General features: G+C 43.1%; 1 protein-coding gene across 1 annotated transcript; it reads left to right on the top strand.

The window, feature by feature from the left end:
• On the top strand, positions 1-23704 carry slc25a38b (solute carrier family 25 member 38b). Its single transcript, XM_043679969.1, has 9 exons — positions 1-732; positions 1083-1144; positions 6364-6485; positions 7072-7156; positions 8596-8669; positions 10557-10662; positions 12737-12905; positions 14708-14874; positions 19664-23704. The coding sequence occupies exons 2-9, from the start codon at positions 1130-1132 to the stop codon at positions 19784-19786; spliced, it is 861 nt and encodes a 286-aa protein (XP_043535904.1). The 5' UTR covers positions 1-732; positions 1083-1129; the 3' UTR covers positions 19787-23704.
• The last annotated feature ends 1401 nt before the right edge of the window (positions 23705-25105 follow it).

Genomic DNA, 25105 nt, shown 5'->3' with positions numbered 1-25105 from the left:
GGCCGGTCCTGGGGCAGAAGCAGCTGAAACCGGTTTAGATTCGGAGAGATCCTGGAACCGAGATCAGAGCTGGAGCTGCGGGCAGACCGGGTCCATTGGTAGCGGCTCAGAAACAAATATAATGGAAGATGAGGTGTTGTAAAGCAAAGAGTATTCTCTCTGACCCGGAGCTTGGGACCAGGATCTGAATCAGAATCGGTTCCAGATCCAGGCGCCGAATCAACACAAAACTAATCTCAGGAACTTGGACTTAATCTCAGCTCAGGGACTGATCCCAGGACACAGAGGACTGGATCCCAAGATCACTCACTGATCCCAGGACACAGTGGACTGGATCCCAAGATCACTCACTGATCCCAGGACACAGAGGACTGGACCCTAAGATCACTCACTGATCCCAGGACACAGAAGACTGGATCCCAAGATCACCCACTGATCCCAGGACACAGAGGACTGGATCCCAAGATCACTCACTGATCCCAGGACACAGAGGACTGGACCCTAAGATCACCCACTGATCCCAGGACACCGAGGACTAGATCCTAAGATCAGGAACTGATCCCAGGACACAGAGGACTGGATCCTAAGATCACTCACTGATCCCAAGACACAGAGGACTGGACCCTAAGATCACCCACTGATCCCAGGACACCGAGGACTAGATCCTAAGATCAGGAACTGATCCTCAGGTTGCACACTGAACCCAGGAGGAGGTCCAGTCCTGGGCACCAGGTAATTGTGGCTCCATCTGTCTCTGGCATAATTTATTGTGTTCTTTGAGGTTTTGTTTTTTTTTAAAACATCTTGTGTTCAATTTTGGTTAAACATCCAGGAGTTTCTGAAAAGAATGAAAGTCACTTATTATTTAAGTGAGTGACCCCACCCCCACCCATTGGATGGCATTTTAATGATATCTCCCTGACCCTCATGTGACGGTTCCTCATCAGGGATCGTTTCTCTGAGAGTTTGTGGAGATTCCTGGAGGGTGACAGTCTGGACTGGAAGTAGGAAAGATATATATTTTCTCTGTGTTTAAACTGTAGTTTTACTTTGACCTTTTTGTTTTGTTTAAATGAACCAAGAGTTGAGGTCGTTAATCCAGGATTGGGCAAGGAGGAAGAAACAGAAGATGGAAGTTTATTTGGTAAGCAAATGTATCTAGTTTAATGGGGGAAGCTTTGGAGGGGCGTGGGGTGGTGTGCAGATGTGATTTGAGGATCAGGGTACATTCAGTGGAACATGGAGAGACTTTCAGTCCTTGAACCTGTTCCATTTATCAGTCAGATCAAGGCTGATCTGTATCTCCCATATCTGAGTCAGACTTTAGTTTTGAGATTTTTCAGTTGATCTGCAACATTAACAGATTTTCTGGGGGGGGCGGGGGGGGAGTTCCAAAATTCAAAACCTCTTTTTGTGAAGAAATATTTCCTGACATCATCACTGAGTGGCCTTGTGCTTATTGAGATTTTGCCTCTTGTTCCAGACTCCCCACTTAGATCAACCAGTCTCTGTCTATTGACTTTAAGCAATCTGAAAATCCTCAACGTGATCACCCCTTAATCCTCCAGACTCAAGGAACTATGAACTGATTCAATGCAGTTTGTCTTCATGGGTTCCTGGTGTAAAGGTCCTGGAGAGTGGGGATGCTGGCTGGGGCCAGGGTACGCAGATTGAGTTTGGGAACATAAAAGTAGTTGGGGAGTCCCATTAGCCTTGCAGCACACTGAGTGTTCACAGGGAGGTGCCCTTGTTTTGACCCACATCCCATTAATGGCCCCACTGACTCAAATCCCCACCCACCTGCATTGCCCATCACTATCCTGGTGTGAGAGAGAGGGAAAGATGGGTGAATGAGAGATGGCGTGGAAAGGTGAGAGATGGAAAGACAATGCGAGTGAGGGAGAGAATGGGAGGAGCGGGGTGAGGGAGAGAAAACGAGAGGCAAGCTGAGACAGCATATGCATGAGCGAGCCAGAGATACCGTGAGTGAGAAATGGGGTAAGAGAGAGTAAGACAGGGAGTGCGAAGGTGATGGTGTGAGAAAATTAGACTGTCACAGTTTGTGAGAGAGAGGGATGGTGAGGCGGAGAAAAGGAGAGCAAACAAAATGTCTATTGCAAGAGTTGAAGTGTAAAAGTAGGGAAATCTTGCTAGAACAGTGTAGAACGTTGGGAAAACCTCATTTGGAGCAGTTTTCTTCTTTATTTAAGAAAAGGTTGCGATGTAAGCCGTTTCAGAGAATGGTTGAGGGAGATTGTCTTCTGAGGGAAGATTGGTCAGGCTGGACAGTTGGAGTTTAGAGCAATGCGAGGTTAACTTATGGAAGTAACTTATGAATAGAGCGACTGCTGAGAGGATGTTGTGGGGTATCTGGAACTCGACACAGCCTAAAACTGAGGGCCCTCTTTTGGTCTTTATCTTACTCTCTGTAATGGTCTCTGTTTCATGGTTTTTTTCTCTGTCTGTATGTCTATCTGTTAGCCTTTATCTTCATTGGTTTTTCTGTTCATTATCTCTCTCTCTCTCTCTGACTTTACTTCACTGTCTCTTCCAGTCTCTCTCTCTCTCTCTGACTGTCAGACATTGATGCCAGACCTGCCCACTCCACGCCCCCTGTTCCTTGCTGTCTGATTGGCTCACTTGGTCTGTAGTCAGGAGTGTTGAGCATGGTTTCTTGTTACTGAGCTGCAGCGAATGGATTAAACAAGTGTGTGTGGAAGAGTCTGGCAGAGTACATCCCACTGTGTATAACTGGAAGTGTATCTTGCTGCTTGCCAGTGCTGCAGTCCATAACTCGAGTTAATGTGGGCCTGAAATAGCAAAGTGTTGGTCATTTCAGTACCCCAGCCCCTTGGAAACAGAGTTAAACCAATCTGCTTGTACTCTGAGGTGTCAGATGATCATAAACAATAACATGTTCACCGACCTCCGTTAGAAAAAAAGATTGACCTCAAATAACTCTACAGCAGCCAGTGTCCCATCATCGAAACATAGAGCTGTACAGCACAAACAGACCTTCGATCCAGCTTGTCCATGCCAATTAGATATCCTAACCTAAATTAGTTCCGTTTGCCAGCATTTTGCCCATATCCCTCTAAACCCTTCCTATTTGTGTACCCATTCAGATGCCTTTTAAACGATGTAATTGTACCAGCCTCCACCACTTCTTCTGGCAGCTCATTCCACACACGCACCGCCTTCTGTGAAAAAGTTGCCCCTTAGGTCCTTTTTAGACGTTTCCCCTCTCACCTTAAACCTATGCTCTCTAGGTTTGGACTGTCTTACCCTGGGGAAAAGACCTTGTCTAGTTATCCTATCTATGCTTTAAAAGCCTTTATCAGGTCACCCCTCAGCCCCCGACACTCCAGGGAAAACAGCCCCAGCCTGTTCAGCCTCTCCCTATAGCTCAAACGCACCAACCCTGGCAACACCCTCGTAAATCTTTTCTGAACCGTTTCAAGTTTCACAACATCCTTCCGATAGGGGGGAGACCAGAATGGCACACTGTATTCCAAAAGTGACTAAATCAATGATCAAAGCTGCAGTATGACCTCCCACCTCCTATACTCAAACACTAAAGGCACGTATACCAAACACCACCTTCATTATTCAGTCCAGCTGTGACTGTACATTCAAGGAATCTTTGTTCAGCAATACTCCCCAGGACTTTACCGTTAAGTATATCGAAATGCAACACCCCAGATTTATCTAAATTAAACTCCATCTGACATTCCTTGGCCCACTGGCCCATTTTCTTCACTGTCTGCTACACCACCAATTTTGGTGTCATCTGCAAATTTACTAACCGTACCGCCTATGTTCACAAGTTCCCCTTTATTTATGTAGGGAGCCCTTGATATTGATTCAACTTCCTCAGAGCCAGTTCTCCCCACCAACTGTTTCCGTTTTGCGAAGACTGGATTTTTCTGTCCAAAGTCTGAAATTGTCAGCTGTGCCTGTAAGTGTGTCCAGAAAATGTAAAACCACGATGGACTTTTCCAGTCCCACTGCGGTCAGTGGTGTATCTGCCAGTGGGAAGGTGGCTCAATGTATCTGCATTTGTTACTTGGTCTCCCAGATGGTGTTCCAGCTTGTAATATTGTACTGTACAGACTTAGCCCACTGCTGAATTTGGCCTGAAGCAATGTGCGCATTGCCTTGTCTTCTTTAAGTAGATCTAGCAGGGGTTTGTCGTCCATTATTATTACAAATTTACATCCGCAAAGGTGTTGGTAGAACTTCCTCACTCTAAATATTACTGCCAAACCTTTCTTCTCTATCTCGGTGTAATTACACTCTGCATTAGCCAAAGTCCTGAATGCACACGTAAAGGGCTTTCCATTTGGAAAACCCAGCGTTAATACAACCGCGAGGCCGTACAAGGAGGTATTGCTTGTCAATTCCAGAACTGGCTTGGGATCATAGTGTTCCAGCACCTTGGACGACGCTAGTTGTGTCTTTGCTGGCCTGCAAGCTGTGGCTTGGCAACGTGACCTTTTCCAAGGCTGACTCTGTTGTAAGAGTTAATGCAAAGATGCCAGGATGGAGTCCAGGTTATGAATGAACCTTCAGTAATAAATCACCAGTCCAAGGCAAGACCGAAGCTCCGGTAAAGACATAGGAGCCAAAGCATCTTAGATAGCCTTCACTTTATCTTCCAAAGGGTGTAACCTGGTCTTGTCGACTCTGTAGCTCAAATAGGGCAATTGGGATGTGTGGAACACACACGCTTCCCTTCTGAGGTGTATGCCTGAGAATGTCTAAGGACTGTGTCCATGTTCTCTCAGTGATCCTTACTGGTCTTCCCTGTTATCTAGACAAGTGACAACCTGGGTAAACCTTGTAAAATGTTCTCTATCATCTACTGAAAAATTGCACAGGTTGGCTGTATCCCAGATGGCAGTCTCATATGTTGATACAAACCCTTATGGGTAGTAATTGTAGCATATCTAATATGAACCTACCCATTGGGCTTCACAATCAGTACAACCGGTGCAAACTGGGCTGGTTTATGATTCCTTCCCTTTCCAGCCTCCTGATTTCTGCCCCTACTTCTGTCCATGAGGCAAATGGCACCGGGCGGGCCTTGCAGTGTCATGGAATTGCTTGTTGGTTAATATGTAAGATGGCCTTACCTCCTTTATAGTCCCTAGACATTCCTGAAAACATCTGGGGTATTTAATTAGAATTTCACTCAGGCAGCCATTTTCTTGTCAAAGAATGTTGAGCCAATCTAGGTGAATCTTTCTCAACCAATTTTGCCCCATCAAGCTTGGGCCCGAGCCTTTACTACAGTCAGTGGTAATTGAACCAGTTGCTCTTCATAAGAAACCGGAACTGAAGTTGTACTCTTAATCTGTAAAGGTTACCTGGTATAGGTTCTCAGGCTAGCTGAGATCTTACATAAACAAAAGGGTTGAAGTCCTGAGTGAATTTCGTTAAAAGACTAGTTCTGTGATCACTGAAAAAACTGTGCACTGTCAACTTTCATCAGAACTGAGTGACTGTTGAACCGGATGTTTATTTTATTGGTTCTGGTTTGGATGTTGCGAAACAATTTAACTGTTCTAAATCAGATGGAGCTGGGCTTTCCAGGGGGTGCACTCTCCTGGATGTTGGCCTGTGAGTTCTCTTGCTCTGTTTAGGTCGAGTGGAATTCTTTTGCTGTCCCGAGTCTACATACCAGCAGCAAGTACAAAGGCCTGCTGGCCTGGATCCTAAAGAAAATTTTAACCATTTGGCCAAGGCTTGGCTTTGTTTTAGGGTTTTTGCTTTGGGCTGACTCTCTGTTCAGGATATGTCCTGAGTGAGGCTATGCACTTGTCTTTACTCCTGTTGTTTTAATCTGTCAGCCAGGGCTCCCTGATTAACAACCCCAGCCAGGGAACTCCTATTCTAAGAGGTCCACCTGGCTGACCTTGTTACAATCACTAGAGGCAGCATCTTCCCAGTCCAACAAACACCAGTTACAGAGTCAGACAGTGATAGATCCACCACACCCGCCTCTTCATGGGGCACTGATAGGCAGAGCAAAAATGCCAACCTTATCATTGAGACCCACATTAAGCACTGCTGCTTGTTCCACTTGTTTGAAGTTTTGTGAGATGTAGATGAGATGAGCAACCTTAAGATGAAGTGAGCTGAAGAGAGAGGCTTGTGTGGAATATAAACACAGGTATTGACTGGTTGGAGTGAATGAGGTGTTTCTTTGCTGAAGACTGACAGGAATCTGTCCCTCACTGTGGTGAGACAGAGAATCCAAACTACAGACCTGGTGTTTAGTTCATTTTAATCTGCACTTTTGTCCCTGCAGAGTCAGCGTATCTTTCATGTTTTCCTGTTTGTCTATATCCTCCCTCCCAGTGTCATCCTGTACTGAAAGCTTTCATGTGTGGCTCTCTGAGTGGGACCTGCTCGACGCTGCTCTTCCAGCCGCTTGACCTGGTGAAGACTCGTCTCCAGACTGTGCAGGGTTCACTGAATGGGTGTGTGTTCATAGTGCAGGGAGGGTAGAGTGGGTAAGACCTGGAGGTCAGGGGATGGTGGAACGGGTGCTCGGGGCGAGTGGGAGGGTGGGAACAGATGCTCGGGGCGAGGGTGATGTTCGGCATGGGTGCTCAGGGCAGGTGGGAGGGTAGGAATGGTGCTGTGGGCGGTGGGAGGGTGGGAACTGATGCTCGGTGGGGTGAGGGTGGAAATGGGACCGGGGAAGTGAAAATCATGGAGGAGGTGGAGGGCGTGGGTGGTGTCCCGAATGTAGATGGGGAGCTCTTGGACTAAGGGGGACAGGACCGTGTCGAGATATGCAGAGATGAGTTCGGTGGGACAGGAGCAGGCTGAGACAATGGGTCGGCTGGGGCAGTCAGGTTTGTGGATTTTGGGCAGAAGGTAGAAACAGGCGGTGTGGAGATGTGGGACTATGTGGTTGGAGGCAGTGGATGGGAGATACCCTGAGGTGATGAGGTTATGGATGGTCTGGGAATGGGTGCTTGTGGAGGGTAGGGTGGAATGCATCAAGTGAACCTTTTGTTCAGATTTTATTTTGGGATTTTGAATGTGTTTGTGTAATAGATCGGGGCGAGTTGGAATGATTACCATATTGCTGAATGTTATTCGCACTGAACGAATTATTGGATTATGGAAAGGAGTCTCTCCGGTATGTGAGTGATTGATACGGTCTCATTGTATTTTCACTGTGTTACACTGCTTTGAGGAAAATGTATCTTAATTGTAAAACATGCTACTCATCCCATCATGGTAGCTGTATGAGCGCTTCACTGTCCTTGGCAGATGGAATGGGGTGGGGTGTAATCTATACCCCAGTCTTGTTACTGGCCTGTTTAGGTGAGCACAGGATCAGGTTTGATGGTGAGGTTCTTCATGGTCGAATAGCCGGCTTGCATATGTAAAGTGACTATTTTGGTAGTCACTATAACAGTTCATCAGAAAAGAAAATGATAGGAAGGATAAACTAGGTGTGAGGAAAATGTGCAAAAGGCAAGTACTCAAGATACAGATCAACAGTGACTTTATGGAATTGGGGCAGTCCAAGCACAAGGGGCCAAATGGCCTCCTGCTGTTCTTGTACAAATAAATGAATCACTAATGAGACCTCTCAAGCTGATTCAGAGGAATGTATCAAGAAAATTGATAAAGGGACCATTCGGCCCATTGAATCTGTTCTGGTGCTGGCTGCCGAGATGCAGCCTTCTTTCACTGTCCTCTCTGGTGTATAAAGTTAAAAATCACACAACACCAGGTTATAGTCCAACAGGTTTATTTGGAAGCATTAGCTTTTGGAGCGCCGCTCCTTCATCAGGTGGTTGTGGAGAATAAGATTGTAAGACATAGAATTTATAGCAAACGTTTACAGTGTGATGTAACTGAAATTATGTATTGAAAAAGACCCGGATTGTTTGTAAACTCTGTCATCTTTTAGAATGACCATGTTGGTTTCAGTTCTTTAATATGTAAATCGCAAAATTTTTTGAATGTAACTTCTAAAGAAAATGTTTTTCAAAAAAAGTACAGACAATCCAGGTCTTTTTCAATGTATAATTTCAGTTACATCACACTGTAAACATTTGCTATAAATTCTGTGTCTTAAAATCTTATTCTCCACGACCACCTGATGAAGGAGCAGTGCTCTGAAAGCTAGTGCTTCCTATTAAACCTGTTGGACTATAACCTGGTGTTAGGTGATTTGTAACTTTCTCCACCCCAGACCAACACCGGCATCTCCAAATCATGACTCACTGGTGTAGTGCAGTCATGTTTGCTAATAGCTTTCCCAGGCACCTGGGACAGCCACCATCCCTTGGCTGTGGTTAGCACAGACCTGGAATCTATCTAGTCTGTGTAGGAGTAAACTTGGTACCATTGGTGGTAGTTCTACCTGTTAGCGACAGGTTTTTAGCCTGCCATCTGTTGTACCCCAGGGGATGGGTGAGGGGCTGATATCATACTACAAGGAAGTGAGCAAAGCGTCCTTAAACATACTTTATATGCTATGTGATGTGACTGTGTATATTGGCCCAAAGCTGTGAGCCTCACACCTAACACCTCTTCTCTTCTCCTTTATCTCCCTTGATTCAGTCGTTTGTCCGTTGCATTCCTGGAGTTGGGATTTACTTCAGTATGCTGTATTCGATGAAGCAACAGTTCTTCAGGTGAGAACTTTGGGATCTTTCAACGCATGGACCTTTTAACTCCAAAACCTGGAATCTCATTCTTCCCAAGGCAGTGTCTATCTTTGTTGAATGTGAAATTGTATCTAGCATGTTCTGACCAGCGTAAACTTGGAAGATCCACTGAACCATGTGGAAAGGAAGGGGATCACAGGGCTCATGGGAGCCCCAGTTGTTTGCTGCAGCAGGGAGCAACCAGAAGGAGCAGTATTATACATTAGGCCTTTGATGAAGACTGTATAAGAGAGCTTTACTCTAAATCAAACCGCATGCTGTACCTGCTCTAGGATGTTCAATGATGTAGAACAGGGTTATCCATCTTCTTTGCAATGATGGGAGAGGCATAATTCAATGATTTGTCTCATTCGGTGGTGGGGGATTTGGTGAAAAGTTTTCAGAAAGATAATACTAAAATGGTACAACAGTAAATATGAATAAAAAAGCGCAAATCTGTAATTTAATCAAATGATTGACAAAATTGGCAATTAAAAAGTGTAAGCAGTAGGGCTGACTAATCAAACCTTTTTTGTCTTTTTGGTTGAGAAGCAAAGCTAGAGAGTGACAGGCTAGGCCTCAAGTCCTGATCATCATGGAATGGGATGGGACCAGAGCTGCACTAAGGAGTTGGATATAACTAACAATATCCTTGGTTCACTTCTGGTAGGTGCGTGCTCCAAGCTGGCCTTGTGGGATTTCAGATGTGATTGAATTTCGAAGCAGCGTGCCTGTCAACCTGGACGTTTCTCCTCTCCTAACCCAGTGTCTGGACGTATTTTTGAGGAGGGAGCAAGGGAGTAGGAAATGTGTGGGTCTGGCACACAGACTCAGTCACGCACAGTCGGAATCACTGATTCACACAGATGCAATCATTCTCTCTCTCTCTCTCTCTCTCACACACACACCCCTAATCACTCACATTCACTCTCTCCTATATACAGACACACAGAATCACTCACTCACTCACACAGAGACAGAATTACCACTCTGATACACACAACCTCATGCACATACACTCGTTAGGACCAGGCTGTATGCTTTGTCATCTTGACTGCAGTTCTTTAATGGTCAGAGCCTGCTTGGGAGGGCAAAAATCTTGTTTTCTCCCAATACCTGCATATCATGCTGCTCACACAGGCCTTTCTGTCCTGCCTTCATGGTGTTTCTCCCTGTTTGCATGGACCCTTCTCTGTCTTCTCTTCCTGGTTTTCTCCCCACTCACAGGCCTCTCTCCACCTTGCTACTATGTACTGGAGACTGAAAGCTGGTCACTGCTGCTTAGGTTTTCCATTACTCCTGCTCATCTAATCACAGCCTTTTTTTTCACTGAGGGCAGCTCAATAGCAACTTTCAAAACCCCACTCGCCAACTGTTCCATTTTTAGTTCTTTAAATGTGCAGAGGGACATTTGGATGATGAAAATCTGAGGCTCTCTCAAAGACTGTGGTGTCACCGAGATTGTTCAGCACCTACACTTACCATTGTGTGATGTTCATTTTACGGCTTTTGGTCTGCAATAGTGAAGCTTTGAATGTAAAGAGATTTATTCCCCAGGAATATCATAGGAAGGATGTGGAGACACTGTGAACAGAGCAGCATACCTGAGCCAGCTGATTGGCTAAGTGCTGAAACCCACATGACCTTAGGTCAGGCTTTATGGTCAATTTCAAACTAAACATCTAGGGCCACCCATCATAGAGGAAGTGGGCTTTTGGGGTTAGGGATGATTGTGGATCATATCTGGGTGGAAGCCTGTATTTTAACACCCTCCACTCCCGAGGTGTCGTGTCCCCAGACTCTGAGCTCCGGCTCGCGGGAGGCTGACCCTCTGCCCAGTGATGATATCTTAAAAACACTGTTTTTCCTCTCTAGCGAGAGAAGCCCTACGGCGCTGGAGTCGGTGGGTTTGGGTGCCAGCGCTCGTACAGTGGCGGGCATCTGCATGTTGCCCGTGACCGTGGTGAAGACTCGATATGAGGTGAGTTTTGATGCCACATCCTGACTGCAGGGTATTTCAGCTGTTCAGAAGATGTGATGGGCAAGCACCGGCCATTGGGGGAGGGTATTTACCTGACACACCTTTTCCTCAGATACGTCCATCATGTGGTGCACATTACAACCCACCCATGCTGTACATCTACTAGGCTGGAAACTTCAAACAGAATAATTGAGAGGCGGGAACTGTGTAAAGATTGGGAGCTGTAAAAGCCTGGACGGAAGTGAAGGAACAATAGATTCCTGGTTAAGCTGTCTGTCGTAAAGGTGAAATGAGTTTGTCTGATCCCCATTTCTGGATGTTGGCCTACAAGACACAAAACTGGCCCTAACTGGGCAATTCATCCCACTGTAGGAAATGAAAGGCTTTTCCAAGGTGGAGTTCAGTTGACTAACACACCAGTTTCTAGCTACATCATTTCCACTTACGGCCCTCTACACCTTGCCCTCTGGATTGTTCTTCCAAGTAGTTTTGATCTCACAGTTGAAAATGTGTTGTTGGAAAAGTGCAGCAGGTCAGGCAGCATCCAAGGAGCAGGAGAATCGACGTTTCGGGTATGAGCCCTTCTTCAGGAATTCATGAAGAAGGGCTCATGCCTGAAACGTCAATTCTCCTGTTCCTTAGATGCTGCCTGACCTGCTGCGCTTTTCCAGCAACACATTTTCAGCTCTGATCTCCAGCATCTGCAGTCCTCACTTTCTCCTTGATCTCACAGTCCCCTGCACACACACAAACCCACCTCTCCAAACTTCTAAAACTCTTTCTGTAAACAGAGGTCTTTTGCTGTGTCTTCACTCACCCCAATACTCCTCCCTTTCTGCTCACTCAACTGTTGTGGGTAAGAATAAGTTTTGAAAAGAAGTGGTGCTGCAGTTAGGAGATTGCAAGCAAGACTTCAGCATATGATGTGCTTCCTGGAGCCAGTCCACTGGTACCAGCAGCCAGGAACCAGAGAAGGACACATAGAAGACCATCATCCCCATGGCTGCCTCTCTTTGTCACTTCACAAAGTCAAGTGGGCTGTAGGTAGGACACATGTTGCGTTTCCAATCTGCCCAGGGTCTCCCCACTGAGTAGATACTTTTACGCGAACCAGGATTGTGCCTTTGGTCAGGTGTTGAAGGTCAATGATATTGTTTGAAAAGAAGCAGGATGTTTCATCAATTGTTCCTGGACACTGTTCGTCCTTTTGCCAAAACTAACTCAACGGATTGCTTAGTGACTGTGTGACGAAGTAGCTGCTACCTTGCTGGGATTATGACCTTTCATTGCAGGAAGTTTTCTGAAGATGTTGGGAAGAAAGACTTTGCAACTATGATAAAGCCTCTGATGAACTCTGAAGGACTCCAATGTACTTGTCAACTAGCGCATTATTTGTTCCTGATGAGCTGTGATTTGCTTGATGGACAAATGAGGTCGCCAAGGAATGCACAGCAGGAACCCACATTACACATTTTGGTGACATAATCAGAAATTATCTGCTATTACGTGTAGATGGCTAGATGCATGCTGACCAGGATACTGGGAAGCTCCTGTTTTGTGGTCTGGGAATCTTTCGTATCAATCTGAGCAGACAAGAACTCAGTCCAGCATCCGTCAAAGGATCCCATCTATGACGATACAGCATTGAAGGGTCAACCTGGATAGATTCTGTGTTGAAGTGGGATCTGAACTCAGCTGGCCTCAAGTAGTGACTTCTGCAAGATCTTATCCATTCTTCCAAAGGGGGAAAGGTAGAATCACAGCAGGAACATTTATATTTTAGTATTAATAATAATAAAAATTAAGTCTGATGGGAATCTAATAGTAGAAATCTATTAATCTTCCTGTTTCTCTTGGGAATCCTGAGGATCCCCAGCGCAGAAACAAACAGTTGGATTCCAAGTCAGTAGATGAAGCACATCACAAGAGATTTCTGGAAGAGCTAATGAGGCACTGTATAAATCTCTCTTGATGCATGAAACCATCATTTCTTTAAATTGAGGTGTATGTCAACGGGGCAATGGGGAATTGGGAGAAGGGAAGAGAAAATGAATGTGTGTGTCTACATCTGCAGAGCGGCAAGTATCGGTACGAAAGTGTGTTTGGTGCTTTGAGAAATATCTACAAGACGGAGGGCACAAGAGCACTGTTCAGCGGACTAACGGCTACACTCCTTCGTGATGCTCCCTTCTCTGGGGTTTACCTGATGTTTTATACACAGACCAAGAAAGCGTTACCTGAAGGTGGGTGTGGGAATTGAAATTGCCTTAATGAAAGGTACTTTGTTGGGGAAGCAGTGGGGCACTGGGTTTGTGTAGGCAGTCCTTCCAGCGCTCCCAGTTTAAAATGTTTAAGATTCTAGCTCTGTGGCAGTGGCAAAGATCCATTTCACTCAATTGCAACTTGCGTGTCCTTCAAATTGCATTATAAATTCCTATGTAAACTTGTTATGCTGTAATTACACCAACTCATCATGGAGCTGCTGCAGTTTCAATACCCCAGTTGGCAGGTGTACATGTTTATTTATGGCAGTTTCTGTTATATCTGTGTGCACAGGAATTTATAATGGAAATATAAAAATAAGAAATAGAATTTCTAGCTTAAAAATAGCCCTGACTTAGGTCAGCTGTATTTGCTCCCCTCCAAGAATGAAGATTGGAGTCCATTCCATATTTGCAATCCCAAAACAGATCAATTTGTTCTTTTGAATAATCTGCCAAGTACTTGGGAGAAGAGGTTACTTGCACTGGGTTTGATCATATCATTCAATGTGAGTGGGATATTCTAACAGGAAGAGTTTGAAGGCTGATTGCAGATTACTGATAAGAGCAGGATAGTGGAAGGCTCGAGGTGGTGGTTTTTTTTTATATACAGCAGGACCCAACTCTCTGACAGTTCTAATACCAAAAGGATGGCAGCAATTCATGAAAGCTGATCACCACCACCTTCACCAGGGCAATTAGTGATGAGCAATAAATGCTGGCTTGCCAGAAATATCCACATCTGATGTAAGAGTTTATATAAAAACAAAACACACAGTGTGAAGAGTTCTCAATATTGATACCTCCCCTCTGACAACTGATCCAGTCCAGCTGACTATTCAGACTAATGTTGTCCATTACAAACTCGAAATGACTCACTGTCAGATGAAGACTTTTTTCCACATACAAAATAATAGAATTGGAAGAGACTCAGACACTTGGAATTTATCTTCTGAAATGACAGAGGTATCAATAGTAGATTCATTATTAATTTTCAAAATATATTAGAACAAATATTTAATGAAAGAAAGATTACAGAGCTGTGGAACAAGGTGGTGTGAGGGGGAGAATGAGGTTAATTTGACAGTCCTTTCAATTGGTCTCCATATGTTTTGTAATATTTTACCATCTGTTCCACAAAGGCATCTTATGGTTTTTTTTTTGTTTTTATTCATTCATGGGTATCTGGATATCACTGGCTAGCCAAGCATTTGTTGAAAATGTCTAACTGTCCTTGAGAAGGTGCAGTCTTAAACTGGTGTAGGAATATCCATAACGCGATTAGGGAAGGAGTTCCAGCAGGTGGTGTTCCCATGTGTCTGCTGGCCTTGACCTTCTGGCTAGTAGAGGTCATGGGTTTGGAAAGTGTGTCTAAGGAGCCTTGGTGAATTTCTGCAGTGCAATTTGTGATTGGTGTACACCTCTGCCACTGTGCATCATTGGTGGATGGATTGTCAATCAAACGGCTTTGTCAAGCTTCTTAGTAGGGGCTGCACTTGTCATGGCAAGAGGAGCACAGATTTCATTGCACTCCTAATTTGTGCCTTGTGATAGTGGACAGATTTTCAGGAAGTGAGTTACTTACCTTTGTGATTATAACTGAACTGTGACAATTGACTGAGAAACATGAAATGGGAAATGTTGACATGGCAGTGTAAAGTGAGCAAAGTGAGTGTGAATACAAAGTATAAATAAGGTTTATAGAAAGATAAACAGGTGGTTGGAAACATAAGGAACTGAATTGCTTTTGTATGGTCAAAGCTGATCTTGATTGTATCTTTCAGAGCGGTTCGACACACCACTTGTCCCTCTGATCAACTTCAGTTGTGGCATCTTTGCTGGCATTCTAGCATCTGTGGTGACACAGCCAGCTGATGTTATTAAAACGCATATGCAGCTCTCTCCCCAAAAGTACCGACGTGTCAGACATACCATCGTATTTATATTTGAGGTACAGACATTTGGCACCATTTGTTTCCTGCTTGTTATTTTTCAACTCTTGCCTTACCTCCAACCAAATGTTTCTGTGGTAGCAACCTTTGGGCTATGATATTTTGAATGGTCCATGTTTGGACACAAGAGTGTGTCACTGTGAGTCGGAGGGGTCTCAGCTCTTGCAATTAGAATCATAGAGGTAAGCAGCACTGAAACAGGCCCTTGGCCCAAAATTGTCTGTGCCAACCAGGTATCTTCAATTGAACTAGTCCCATTTGCGATATCCTTCCAAACCTTATCTATGTACTTGCCCAAATGTCTTAAAAGTTGTAATTGTACCCACCTCTACCACTTCCTCTGGTAGCTCCTTCCATATGTACACCAAACTCTGTCTGGAAAGCTTATCCCTTGGGTCCTTTTTAAATTTTCCCCTCTCACCTTAAATGTATGCCCTCTAATTTTGAACTCTCTCACCCTGGGGAAAAGACCTTGGCTATTCACTTTATCTATGCCCACCATGACTTATAAACGTCTATAAGGTCATCCTTTAGCCTCTTATGGTCCAAGTTACAATTCAAACCTCCGTTTCAGTAACATCCTTGTAAATCCTTTTTGCGCACTTTGGAGTTGAATAATATCCTTGCTATAGTAGACCGACCAGAATTATACACATTACTCCTAATATGGCCTCACCAATGTCTTGTACATGATGTCCTAAGTCCTGTACTCTATGCTCTGACCAGTGAAAGCAAGCGTGCCAAATACCTCCTTCAAATGACTTCACTTGTTGTCCTTGTCCTCGTGTCAGTCCTAAATGGTTTAACATGTATCTTGAGACTGTCTCACCTGGCTGGCACAGTGGCTAATACTGCTGCCTCACAGCACCAGGGACCCAGTTCAATTCCAGCTTTGGGTGACTGTGGAGTTTGCACATTGACTTTGTATCTGTGTGGGTTTCCTCCCTGAGTCCAAAGATGTGCAGGTTAGGTGGGTAGGTCATGCAATATTGCCTTGTAGTGTCCAGGGATCTGCAGATTAGGTGGATTAGTCATGATAGTACATGCTGTTCAGAGGGTTGGTGCAGACTGTTTCTGCACTGTATAGATTCTATGGTTCCAGACTCCCAACCAGGGAAAACATCCTCCTTGCAATCTACTCAGTCCAGTCCTGTTGGAATTTTATAATGTTTCAATGAGCTCCCCTCTCAACCTGTAAACTCCAGGGAATACAGGTCCAATCAAAACAAACTCAATACAACATTTCCTAGACATCATCCTCATGAACATCTGCTATATTCCCTCTAAGGCAACCAAATTTGTTTCTTTGGCAGGGAGACCAGAACTGTCCCAGTACTCCAGGTATGGTCTCAACAAGGTCCAGTATAACTGCAGTAAGGCATCCTTGCTTGCAACTCAAATTATCCTGCAATGAAAGGCAATATTCCACTTGCCTTCCTAATTGCATTCTGCACCTACAGTCTGCTTTCATTGTACTAATGTAAAAGAACACCTTTTGTCCATATAGGCTTCCCAAAATATTGTTAATACTTTTGCTTTCTCGTTTTCACACTGAAATGTATAACTTCACACTTATCCGCATTGTGTTGCATCTGCCATGTGTTTGCCCACTCAACTTGTCTAAATCACCTTGAAGCCTTCATGCATCCTCTTCACAAGTCACAATTCCATCAAGTTTCATATTGTCAGCTAACTTGTTAATGTTGTATTTGGTTCTCTCATTCCAATTAATTTATTTATATTGGAAATAGCTGGTGGCCAAGCACTGATCCTTGCGGATTCCCAGTAGTCACTGAGTCATAGAGTCATAGATACGTGCAACATGAAAACAGACCCTTCAGTCCAACTCGTCCATGCCGACCAGATATCCCAACCTGATCTAGTCCCATTTGCCAGCACCCGGCCCATATCCCTCCAAACCCTTCCTATTCATGTACCCACCCAGATGCCTTTTAAATGTTGCAATTGTACCATCCTCCACCACCTCCTCTGGCAGCTCATTCCATACGTGCACCACCCTCTGAGTGAAAAGGTTGCCCCTTAGGTCTCTTTTATATTTTTTCCCTCTCACTCTAAACCTATGCTCTTTAGTTTTTGACTCCCCCACCCCAGGGAAAAGACTTTGTCTATTTGTCCTCTCCATGCCCTTCATGATTTTATAAACCTCTATAAGGTCACCCCTCAGCCTCCGATGCTCCAGGGAAAACAGCCCCAGCCTATTTAACCTCTCCCTATAGCTCAAACCCTCCAACCCTGGCAACATCCTTGTAAATCTTTTCTGAACCCTTTCAAGTTTCACAACATCCTTCCGATAGGAAGGAGACCAGAATTGCACACAATATTCCAACGGTGGCCTAACCAACATCCTGTACTCAATACTCTGACCACTTAAGGAAAACATACTAATTGCCTTCTTAACTATCCTATCTACCTGCGACTCCACTTTCAAGGAACTATGAACCTGCACTCTAAGATCTCTTTGTTCAGCAACACTCCATAGGACCTTACCATCAGGTGTATAAGTCCTGCTAAGATTTGCTTTCCCAAAATGCAGCACTTCACATTTATCTAAATTAAACTCCATCTGCCACTTCTCAGTCCATTGGCCCATCTGATCAAGATCCCGTTGTAATCTGAGATAACTGTTTATGCTATCCGCTACACCTCCAATTTTGGTGTCATCTGTAAACTTACTCCTATGTTCACATCCAAATCATTTATATAAATGACAAAAAATAGTGGACCCAGCACCAATGCTTGTGGCACTCCACTGGTCACAGGCCTCCAGTCTGAAAACAACCCTCCACCGCTACCTTCTGCCTTTTACCTTCAAGCCAGTTCTGTATCCAAATGGCTAGTTCTCCCGGTATTCTGTGAGATCTAACCTTGCTAAGCAGTCTCCCAGCTTGCCACTCAGAGTGAGACCCATTTGTTCCCACTTTTTGTTTCCTGTGTGTCAATCATTTCTCAAACCATACCAACATATTACTTGCATTTCATGTGTTCTGAGTTTGCCCACTAATGTCTTAATGAGAGACCTTTTCAGAAACCATCTGAAAATTCATCAATTGGTTCTCCCTTTTCTATTTGACTTGTTGCATCCTCACAGAACTCCATTTGATTTGTTTAGCATGATTTACCTTTCATAAACCCATGCTGACTTCTTCTAATCCTTACAATGCTTTCAAACCCTACTACCGATGTTAGGCTAATTGGTTTGTAATTCAATTTTTTCTCTTCCCCCTCTCTGCTGCCTTCACTACTGTGGGATATAAATTATCAGGCTTTTTAACCTAATTAATTTCCTTAGCACCACTTTCTCACCAATACTAATTTTCTTCAGTTCTGTTCCCTCACTAGTCCTTTGGTCCCCTAACATTTCTGGAAGGTATTTGTGCCCTATTTTGTGAAAATCAAGCCAAAGTATGTATTCAGTTTTTCTAGTGTTTCATACGTCTTTTCTTTGGATTTAACACTATCCCTAATTTATTTTGTAAGCCGTAGTTGAATTGTAATTCATGCACATATTCCTTTGAATATCAGGTATTGACTATCCACCATTAACTTTAAAACTCCAAAAAAAACTCTGCACAATCCAGGAAATCCTTGAACTATTGCTAGTTGGGTTTGTCCAATCTGTATATAAATTAAAGTCTCCCAATGATTACCTTTATTACATGCCTCTCTGATCTCTTGTTTAATGCTTGCTCTTTCATCTCCATTACTGTTTGAAGCCTGTAGACACACCCCAACATCATCTTCAGACCCTTTGCGTTTGTTATTTCCATTCATACAGATTCTACATGATTCTTTAAGCCAATATCCTTCCTCACTATTACCTTGTAAATCCTTTACTGACAATGTTTCCCCACCTGCTTTCCCTTTTTATCTATCCTTACTAAATTCTGAATACCAAGTGGTCAGTTCCCATCTTTGGTCGCTTTGCAGTCATGTCTCTGTAATTGCCACTATATCATAAACATCTGTATCTATTTGCACAGCTAATTCATCTATCTTATTGTAAATGTTCCACGCATCAAGACGTAAAGCCTTTAAACATGTCTTTTGGATTTGATCAAGTGAGTGAAGTTGTGATAAATTAAAAGACTAGAGAATAACATAACAATAATGGTGATGATAATCACATTATGATTACAAAAATAACAAATAGACAACTAAAAACTATGTACATGATTTTACATTCTGTTCATAAGAAAACAGATGAAAACAACTCAATTACAATAAATATGTATGAATTGATAACCATTACAGACAACTGCTGCAAGATAACTAAGGGTTGGGACCTGAATCTTCAAGGATACATAACATTTCAGATGACCAGATAGTGAAAAAAACAGGGCAGAGAGGAAGCTTTGTAAATTAATGATGGTATGAGTACAATAGAGAGCAATGACATAATCTAGAGATCAAGATATAATGTTAATTTGGGTATTAAACCAAAATAGCAAAGGTAAGAAGTAATTCTAACAGGAACTGCGGTGTAGGAGGGAATATACGGGAAGAAATAATAGGGGCTTGTAAGGTAGGCACAACAATAATCATGGATGATTTTAATTTACATATAGATTGGATGAATCAGATTGGCAAAGGTTGCCCTGAAGTTGAGTCCATCTTTCATGAGTGTAAGGTGGGAAAGCAGACATGAGAGCATTGGAATAATCCTCCAGTTTGGTCAGAAGGAAGAATTAGACTAAGTTCCTTCTTGTTGGACCCTTGATTTATTAGCAGCAAAATAATGTTAACACTCCTCTCCCTTTCCCTCCTCAGAACCATGGCATTGTGGGCTTTTTCCGGGGTGCTGTTCCTCGGTCATTGCGTCGATCACTAATGGCTGCCATGGCCTGGACAGTTTATGAACAGATGATGACCAAGTTGGGCCTGAAGTCATGAAATCTTAAGCTGATATATGAAGGACTGTTTGACAATGGAGCAGAGGATCTTCCTGTCAGTTGAAAATGTCGCTACTCGAGACTTCAGTGGAACTGGAGTCTTTGAAAGTGAACAGTGGTTCCTTTTATTTTGGTTTAAAATAAGTTGCATCGTAGCAGAGTGGAGTTTACACTGTTTGAATCTGTGCCAAAGAGCACCTGGTAAATGTATGCACAGATAAATGTATTCTGTAACCTCTTGACCTCTGTACTGTTCACTGAGGTTATATAACAGGCAAATGAAACGTGTTTATAAGGTTGGGCCCAAGTCTGACCTTTTTCCCGATTAGTTGGCACTTTTCCCTGGAAACTAAACATGAGTCAGTGTTTATTAAAATACTCCAACCATAATTTCTTAACAGGAGCTGAGCATCTCTCCTGATGTTATATTGAGGGTGATGTCCAGTTAATTGATGGACTGGAGAAAATTATTGTTAGCCCCCTTTAGTACAAGGTTCAAGAACCCAGAGCTGCCCATATCAGTTAATCTGTCGTCACCTTCACAACCTGAAACACATTCGCTCACATGTCCTGAAAGGAAAGGATGAATACAGCACCCTTTGCCATGCTGTATGAGCAAGGAATTCGCTTATCTATGCAGGTTCAAAGTAGGGGGTTTCTGCAATTAGTCTGAGCATCTATTTGGATATTGAGTCAAATTCTCCCCTGATCCAGGCACGTGGGTTTCAGCAAATAGCAGGAGTGGCTGTGATGCTATCCTAAGTTTTAATGGCCAGTCAGTATTCAACCTTCCAAATCACCAGGCTTTTTGGGATTCCAGTAACCCCAGGAGGATTTTACCACAGTGCAGCCACATTCATGTTAAAATCAAATGATTGCTGGATTATATAAAAAAAAACTACCTTGATCTCCATATTCTGTGACAGAGATCCCACTAAATTTTCTAGACGATTATCCGTGCAGCTGCAACCACATGCAGTTTATCAGAAACATGGCTGTCTAGGAAAGTTAAAATTGATGACAACTTTTCTGAGAGGAAGGTTTGAATTATAATTATTTCTTTGAGTATGATTCACACAAAGTTAGTGAATTTTGGAGTATTCTGAAATCTACCGGGTTAAGCTATAAAGGTTTCAGTTTGATGTAGATTGGAAATTTCTACTGACTCAGGAATCTGCTTTACCCAGGCTTGGTGCCAACAAAGGGAAGGGTGGGTTTGATATTGGCACTGTGGCACCACTCTGATTTTTGACCTAGTTTTGGGAGTAACCAGATTTAAGAACTACAGATCCCCTTACAGCTGAGATCTCCCAGCTGAGCACTGCATTGTGGCCAGAACTCAGTATGTAGAAAAATGAACAACTCTTGATTTTTACTTATATTTCTTGCCCCATTAGTGAACCTATGAATCTGAATTTTTGGCACGACATGTCTCAATGCTGATACTTGATTTTATTTTTAAGAGGGCAGGGGATAAATCCTAAATCCAAAAGTCATAGTTGTAGAAGCTGTGATGGGAAAAATTGGATTTAAACTTTTTTTCCATGGATCGTGAAGTTCAGGGTGCAACTTGAAGACTCATTTGTAAAAAAAAAAGCTTGATTCACCAAAGATTTTGATGCTTTTGGATTCTTCATAAATACTGCCTATGAAGTTCATTCCCCCCTTAGATATTGTATTGGATTGGAGCTGGAATCTTAGGTTTGTTGTGGGGGATCTTTAGATTTTCTAATCCTTTTTATTGCAGTTGTTGCACCCACTCCCTCTTGCCAACAGATTCAGCTACCCACCCACATATTGTGCTGAAACTGTGAGATTAGTAAGCTGCGAGAATGAAACTGAATTCTCCATTCAGTGCCATGACACATACTAATGATTGTTCATACACTCCTCAAACATATTTCTCCCTCTATCATTTGTTTCTATAATTCTCATATTAAATGCTAATATTTTAATAATAGAATAACAATAATTGGTTTACAAATATAGAATGTGCAATATGTTTCTCTGGGCCAATACAGAAATCTGTATGAATTGTTTAATGCTAATGGATGAAAGTTGGGAGGCACATTGCCATTTTCATAGTATTGGATTTTTGAAGGAGAACTTGGTCTTTTTCAAGCCTCTGTTCTGCTCACCTCCTTATTTAGATGAAACCTAATGCTCACAGCCCTTACTGCCTTTCTTCAAATACCACCAGTGAAATACCACCAGTCAGACACAAGGACAATAGAACATTGAGTGTCCTTGAGCAGAGAGGGAATTGGCAGCATGGTGGCTCAGTGGTTAGCACAGCTACCTCACAGCACCAGGGACCGGGTTCGATTCCCGCCTTGGGCAACTGTCTGTGTGGAATTTGCGCATTCTCCCAGTGTCTGCGTGGGTTTCCTCAGGGTGCTCCAGTTTCTTCCCACAATCCAAAGATGTGCAGGTCAGGTGAATTGCCCATGCCAAATTGCCAATAGTGATAGGTGTGTTAGTTGGGGTAAATATAGGCTAGGGGACTGGGTCTGGGTGGGTTACTCTTTGGAGTGTCGGTGTGGACTAGTTGGGCCAAAGGGTCTGTTTCCATACTGTAGGGAATCTAATCTAACTGCAAACAGTGTCTGTTCATAATCCCCTTTACTGTTACCCAGAATGACATTAGATAGAGCATTGCCAAACCATCCCTGCTTAACATTGTTCCATAGTCTGGAGAACAGTTTATATTGGACTGGGTGGGAGAGGTAAGAGATCAGCATTGATTCCTGTAGCTGCAGGCAGTTTAGTTCAATTTGCTAATCTCTCTGTCTTGTTAGGTAAATGCACGATGTTGCACAAGGCAGGGCATTCCAAAGTTCATTCTCTCAGCTGGGGCCAGTAAAGGGATGGAAGTCAGAGTCCAGTGCTGATAGCAGTCAGATAAACTTGCTGGAAAGTGCAACTCTGTGTGTCAGCTTGGATTTGTTTGTGCTGATTTGAGGCTTCCAGCATTCACCAGCCTAGCTAACTCTTGAATAATTGTCTTTTGGATATGAAATGTGAAGGCTTTTAGAGATGGAGTCTCAGTATGAGTTGGGAGAGGGACGGAGAGAATATTGATCTAAAAGGGTGTAGTGTATATATTGCAGGGTGATTGTGCAAGGTGGGACATGAGCTTGATTTTTGTTTAAATCCTCTGTTCTCCTAAGGGACATGTCATGCTAGCATCATTCTAGTTGCCCTTTAGCCAACTAGGGAGAAGATGTCATGAAGTGGACTCCTTGTTTTTTCTCCCACCCCCTCTTCCTCTGTGGGAAAGGATACCCTAGGGTGGCCCAGCACCCAGAACAAAAGAATAATGATTTTGTACTATCTGTATTTTCTGCCACAATATTTAGAATAGACAGGCAGGAGGCTGGAGCAGCACAACAAGCTAGGTAGCATCAGGAGGTGGAGAAGTCAACTTTTCGGGTGTAACCCTTCTTCAGGACTGAAAATTTAGAATGCATTTCTGCAAAGCCAGGCCTTCTGATTGCTGTCAGTCAATACATCAGTTTGATTCAGTACTAGGAATGGTAATGAGCAAAACTGAAATTTCCCTTAAAAATGTTCTTTCCTGAAAATTCTTCTGCGCTGGACTTGCCTCTGCTGTCGGCCATTTCTTAAGAAATACAGCTGCATTACGAGTCCTCATTTTATTGGGATCTCAACTGGTTTGTGGGGAAACCTTGCAGAGTTTTATTTAAGATCAGTCTCCATTGGATTGGCTGAGTGATCATATGCTGAATAATATGCACTTTTCATAAAGAGTGTCAAAATGGAGCATTTCCTGTATTGATATTAATTGAATTGAATGTGAAAGTTTGAAATGGTGCTCAAATTCATGTTATTGACCCAACTAAAACCTTGTAACTCAAATTTATTTAATCGGGATCAATAAAATGTGCTTTGTTTTAAATGTGGATTTTTATATTGGCTTTGAAGTGGAATATCTAAGGAAATTATTTAATTTATGCTTCAGCACATCAAGTCATGGAAATACTCTGCCATGTTTTTTTTAAAATGTTCATTTTCACCAAGTGGACTGTCATGGCTGACATATATTGTAGATTCTGACTTTTCCTGAGAAAATGTTGTGGTCCACTTTCTTAATCCACAGAAAGCAATGCTGGATCAGTGAAGAGGACAGTTAGGAGCAACACTTTGCACTAGGATTGGAGTCACATAGGTAGACCAGATAAGGATGCCAGAAACACTGGCTTGTTTGTTATTTAGTGGATAAAACTTCTGCTTCTGAGTCAGAAAGTCATGGATTCAAGTGGCTCTCTGAAGATTTGAACACGTAATCAAAACTGATTCTCAAGTGCCAGTACTGAACTTTTGGAGATGCTGTCTTTCAGATAAGACTTCAAACTGAGGCCCTTTCTGTCCCCTCAAGATATCGGTACTGATTCAAAGACAGCCTTGCTTCCTAGCCAATGGTTATCTCTCAACCAATATTATTAAAACTATTATTTTGGTTATTATGGTGTTTGTTTACAGGAGTTTACTATGTATAAATGGACGGAGGTGCTTGCTACATTACAAGAAACATCATGCTTCAAAAATACTTCATTAGCTGTGCATTGCTTTTGGATGGGGTCCTGAGGTGTCCTAAGGATCTGAACAGAACTATTGAAATTATTCCTTTCTGATGAGAAAACAAGATATTTCATTGTATGGGGATATTGTTCTCGCTGATGCAGTAAATGTGTAAATCATGTTTCAAAAATATAAAACTTTAAAAGCTTCTCCCTTTACGAAGAGACAACAATCTCAAGCTTTTAATAATACACCAGTACAGATTTGCAACTAGTCAGCAAGTTTGTTGTTGTGGTTTAGAGGGAGCTGGGATTAGTTCTGGCTGACCTAAACAGCTCCTTGAACTTAAAGCATGATGCTGTGGACACTGGCCAAGAACATGTTTACTAAGCCAATCCTTTCAAGATCACTAAGGCAAGGATAAAAACACACTTCTGAGCAAAACAAGCACTGACTTTTTTTTTGTAACCCCCCCCCACCACTTCTCGGTTTACTAACTCATGCTGGTGTTTAGTTAGCTGACTATTGACAAGATTACTCATGTAGTTACTTCTCATCTGCGGGTCGGGGGTGGGGGAGCGCGGGGAGTATGAGGTGTCGGTAATGCTTAAATGGGTAATGTTTCCACCTTGGCATCAGAAGATTATGGGTCAATTCCCATGCGAGACTGTACCTCGTCGAGGCTGATGTGATTAGTGCAGTACTGAGTACTTTCTTTCAGATGGGGCATTAAATTGAACTCCTCTGTGCCCCCCTCAGGTCAATGCAGAAAAAAAAG

The sequence above is a fragment of the Chiloscyllium plagiosum genome, chromosome 39, assembly GCF_004010195.1.
Source record: "Chiloscyllium plagiosum isolate BGI_BamShark_2017 chromosome 39, ASM401019v2, whole genome shotgun sequence".
Lineage (NCBI taxonomy): Eukaryota > Metazoa > Chordata > Chondrichthyes > Orectolobiformes > Hemiscylliidae > Chiloscyllium > Chiloscyllium plagiosum.
The sequence above is the reverse complement of the archived record's forward strand: the minus strand, read 5'-3'. Positions and strand labels throughout refer to the sequence as shown.

Bases quoted from the DNA above. Each gene is read 5' to 3' on its own strand.
- slc25a38b (XM_043679969.1), top strand. The intron at 8,670-10,556 runs GTGAGAACTTTG...TTTCCTCTCTAG, and splicing joins ATGAAGCAACAGTTCTTCAG to CGAGAGAAGCCCTACGGCGC. The intron at 12,906-14,707 runs GTGGGTGTGGGA...TGTATCTTTCAG, and splicing joins CAAGAAAGCGTTACCTGAAG to AGCGGTTCGACACACCACTT.